The sequence below is a fragment of the Apium graveolens genome, unplaced genomic scaffold (genome assembly GCF_009905375.1).
Source record: "Apium graveolens cultivar Ventura unplaced genomic scaffold, ASM990537v1 ctg4685, whole genome shotgun sequence".
Lineage (NCBI taxonomy): Eukaryota > Viridiplantae > Streptophyta > Magnoliopsida > Apiales > Apiaceae > Apium > Apium graveolens.
Genome location: NW_027418641.1, coordinates 134062 through 138714, shown reverse-complemented (window position 1 = coordinate 138714; position 4653 = coordinate 134062). Strand labels below are relative to the sequence as shown.

The 4653-nt window shown below is 33.4% G+C and overlaps 1 protein-coding gene across 6 annotated transcripts; it reads left to right on the top strand.

The window, feature by feature from the left end:
- Positions 1–907: 907 nt before the first annotated feature.
- Positions 908–3901, top strand: LOC141702125 (uncharacterized). Of its 6 annotated transcripts, none has more exons than XM_074505810.1 (4): positions 909–1032; positions 1882–1975; positions 2392–2733; positions 3059–3901. In XM_074505810.1, the coding sequence occupies exons 3-4, from the start codon at positions 2394–2396 to the stop codon at positions 3772–3774; spliced, it is 1056 nt and encodes a 351-aa protein (XP_074361911.1). In that variant the 5' UTR covers positions 909–1032; positions 1882–1975; positions 2392–2393; the 3' UTR covers positions 3775–3901. The 6 variants fall into 6 exon arrangements, with proteins under 6 accessions (XP_074361909.1, XP_074361911.1, XP_074361908.1 ...); XM_074505807.1 differs by having other exon boundaries at positions 2388–2733; XM_074505811.1 differs by lacking the exon at positions 1882–1975 and adding an exon at positions 1815–1881 and having other exon boundaries at positions 989–1032; positions 2388–2733.
- The last annotated feature ends 752 nt before the right edge of the window (positions 3902–4653 follow it).

Here is a 4653-nt window from a genome sequence, read left to right as displayed (position 1 = left end):
TTAACTCGTGGTCGGTTCGTTTTAAGTAACGGTTCGATCCGAATAGTGACTCGGCACGTCTCGAGGCGAACTGTACGAATTTCCGGCGAGCCGAATAGCGAGCGGACCGATCCAAACCGCTCGTTTGGCCGGCTCTAGTAGTAGTAGACGCAATTCACGATGGTTGAGGGAATAAGATTGTATTGAAATTCGAGGAGGTGTTCGTGGTTTTTAATCATAAATCTGTGAATAAGGCGGCTCATACGGGCCAATAAAGAATTCGAGTAATTTGGCTTCGAATCTGAATTCAACTCATTGATAACAAATATAATTTGTATTTATATACAAAATAAGCGAATTGAAAACTACTCTAAAATTGGAACGAAAATTGAGTCGAATTTCACCATTATTATATTTGATCATATTTATATAGAATATTTAGAATCATTTCAGAGTACTTAAATATGTATGTATTTAAGAAATTTGATTCGATTTCGTTAATTATGTATAGTCACGTGTTAGCGCAGGTTACCTGTTCTATACCAGATCTTATGAAGTGGTATCATATTGTTCCAACTTTTATTTGTAACCTTATTTCCGAGGAGGTTTAATATATGTAAGTGTGATTATTTCAAAAAAATATAATTTGTATCGGTTAAATCAACTTAAAATTATGGTTACAAATTTTGGAAATCAGAATTAATCAGTTAATCTATCGATTTGTGATTTATCGCAAGATTTTTGAAAAATATGATGATTTATCATGATTTATCGAATCAGTCAATTTTTTTTATCGATTTATCAATGATTTATTAGCAATTGTTGAAAAATGCACCAATTTTTATAACAGAGTTTGAAATGTAATTTAAAATACTTTCAATATTCTAAAAATAATAAAATTGAAAGAAAATTAAAAATTTGATATTTTGATTATCATTATTATTATCAAGATCACCCACTTCACCAAGTACAACTGTATAACTACATACATACATAAAGCTGGTTGCTCACATATACATATCATTCTTTCTTTTTTAGAGATTCTTCAATAAGGTAATTTCACTACAGAAGCTTCACCTCACCATATGCCATATAATTTTTTTTTTGTTTACTGTACCTTATATTTATGTATTTATGTATGCACTGAAACTGTTTGATAAAATGTTTAACTGACGTTCATTGTTGCCAAGTTGAATGGTATATATAATTCGGTTTATTGTTTGATTTGAATTATCTTACAAGTGTTTCTGTTGCTTAGCTGATATGTTTAGTATATGATCATGTCTTGTGACTCTTGTGTACTGGTACTTATCGAATTCCATTGTAGACCGGCCTTCTAAGTTGAATTAACTTCAACCATTGTCTCTACGTTTTTAAGCCCAAACTTGCTACACGTGTGTAGCAAAATCCCTAGGAGTTTTATGTAGGCCTGTTGTGAGCAATCACTGTTGATTATTATAGGAACTTTGCGTTTTGGGGCATCGTAATTGAGGCAATGGTGATCGTTATCGTTATCGTTTTGTGTGTTAAAGTTACAGACATGGCCCTTCATTACATTATCTGTGAGTTTTTGTTTCTGAGTTCTTTTCTATCTTACCTATAAGTTTGATGTTTCCAGTAATTCTTAAACTTAGCAGTACTTGTATCATAGCCTTAAATATTGACTAAGAATTGCCATACCATCAGTACTACATTCGAGAACAGTGTGAAGGTATATTTAAATTTTAACATTGTAAACAGTAATTGGTTGTTAAAAATGTATCTCTCTTGTTTGATAGTTAAAACAATCAAAGCAAGTAGTAGGTGATGAAATATGTTATGTGAATTTTTTTCAGTGTATCAGCTATCTTGTTGCGGCTGTTAGCTTTCAATGTTTGTTGAGCCTTGCATTTGTTGTTGCAGGTATATATATGCTCTTTTAGTAAAGCTTTGTGCCGCATACTGAACTTGTCCTTGTTCTGAATGAGTTGAAGTTGGTTGAGTATCTTTTTTTTTGGTAATTTATCAGACGATTTTAATTGAGTTGGCTTGTAGTTTGAACTAATTCTCAAAATCTGATTAGTTTGAACCAATTTTTAAAGCCTGATTTATAATTCATTTGTCTGCCATAATCATACGAGGATAACCATGCATATGTATACATTTGTCTTATATTATTATTCATCGTCAATCATATAATTAAATTTTTATTTTTAAAGTTTGTTTATCTATATGTAGTTAAATATATTTCTTTTGATCCCCATCATAGACTAAACCAAACAACTGAATGTGGTTAACTCATTCTCATTCCCGGACGACACAATTAACTTTCAATAAATAATTTCCGTTCCTGTTTCCCTCCATTCTTATTCCCATCAGTAATAATATAAACTAGTTTTTATCATAAGCCTAACTATTTTTTGTTCTAGTTAGGAATGGACGTGGCGGATTGCTTTCTAGACGGCAACGCAGACGTGGTGGAATTCTGTCCACACGAATCATTTCAACACTTGCTAGCTGCTGCAACGTACACACTTGAAGAGGGTGATCACCCCAGTCGTTCAGGTAGTATTTCTTTGTTTAATGTGAATGCTGATGTGGGTGGTGATGGTGGTGGTCTTGACTTGATTCATAGAGTCGAAACTGCGGGCATCTTTGATATGAAATGGAATCCTGTTGGGGATAATGTATGTCCCCTGCTTGCACAAGCTGATGCTAATGGTCACTTAAGGCTTCATCATATTGAAAATGCGGGAGATGGAACAGTAGCTAACGGTGAGTTCGGTTGTCATTTACTTGATTTCTGGTTATTGATTTTAATGCTTTAATATCATGGATAATAGATTTAGTTTTTGGTAGAGAAGTTTACATAACTCTACACTAAAGCATCTAAATATTTATCATGGTTTTGACTAATTACTATACTAGTTTAATACATCAAGACACACCATAAAGTGAACTACTAGTGATTAGTGAGTAGCTTGAATAAGTAGTTGTGGTCATTACTATGTAAAATGTAGTACATTGGTGAAAGTTGACTTGAGCTATCTTTAAAATGATATCTGCCTGAAAAATATATTGGAACATTTTCTGGATGCAGGTAGTATAATGAAAGAGGTGAACGATGAAAAAATTAGTTCATCCATGTGCTTATGCTTGGACTGGAATCCCTCAGCAACATCCATCTCAGTGGGGCTCTCCGATGGGTCTATATCAGTTGTCTCCTTTCTCGAGTCTCAACTAGAGATAGTACAAGAATGGAAAGCACATGAATTTGAAGTCTGGGCTACTTGCTTTGATCATCACCAGCCAAATATTGTATACACTGGTTCAGACGACTGCAAATTTAGTGGCTGGGATTTACGGAGTTCATCGGACTTGGCATTTCAGAATTCTAGAGCTCACAAGATGGGGGTATGTTGCATATCAAAGGGTCTCACTGATCCTCATATGTTACTTACTGGTAGCTACGATGAGTATCTAAGAATATGGGATATTAGATCAATCTCAAAACCTGTGAATGAAACTTCAATCTGTTTAGGAGGAGGAGTTTGGAGAATCAAACAACATCCTTGTATACCAGGCATAGTGTTGGCAGCTTGTATGCACAACGGCTTTGCAGTCGTCAAAATTAAAGGAGATGGAGCTGAAGTAATTGAAACATATAGTAAGCATGAATCCCTTGCATATGGAGCAGATTGGCAGAAAATAAGTACATCTCATGAAGGCGAAAAGAAGAGGACTGCAGTAGCTACTTGCTCGTTTTATGATCGGTGCCTTAGGATATGGGTGCCAGAGAGCACTTTTGCTATATGATAATTCTTGTCTCTGGCGAAGGATCACACGAATCTTGCTGAGTGGAGCGTATTACTTGTATTTGGTGTTTTGTGGTCAAGTTAGTTGATGATTTTAATTTACATGAATGGAATTGCAGTTTTGACAACTCTTTATTGTTTATGCCAACTATAAAATGTTGTTTACTTTTGATATAACTTGTGTGTTGAAGATTGTACATATACTTTTACAATGGGAACTATAGTTTATGAGTTGTTTCTATTTATATTTGCAAAATATACATTTATTTTGTCAACTTTTAATCAGAGGAGGAATCTTATTTCAGAAAAAAGAAATTTTGTCCGGTAGCCAAACTTAGAGCATTTTCAACCATGTAGAACCCTTAGCTACTATAAATGAAAAATATAGAGATTTTGTAAAAAAAATCATCTTCAATGGTACATTTCCCTTGTCTATAAATATAGCCAACCTCTTGATGTTGACTATATTTGTTGAACCACTACAAACCTGTAAAAAATCCGTAAAAGAAAATCTAATCATTTATTACCATATTGAAGTAATATATTCTATTTATAACAATATAAAATTTTAATAACATACCATTTTTAAAATATAGCTAACCAATATAGTTAATACCATCGAAGTACAATGTGTTGCAGATTCAACAAATTTTAACTGTTGTCTTACAGATCCGGTTTAGCCAAACAATTATAGCCAACGCCATTGGAGATACTCTTATGTTCTCTGTCCTATATAAGACAAACTGAGGTGATTGTAAAAGATAGAGGCTAAAATTGATAATGCAGATTCATCTTTTCTGGTCAGTATTTTCTCTTTTTATTTGCGATGCATATATTTATGAACTTAATTCAATCATCATGGTATCAAGGCCTTCTTTCC

Excerpts from the sequence above, each read along its gene's own strand:
- LOC141702125 (XM_074505808.1), top strand. The coding sequence starts at position 2,394 with ATGGACGTGGCGGATTGCTTTCTAGACGGCAACGCAGACGTGGTGGAA. Across the intron at positions 2,734-3,058 it reads AGATGGAACAGTAGCTAACG|GTAGTATAATGAAAGAGGTG; the intron begins GTGAGTTCGGTT and ends TTCTGGATGCAG.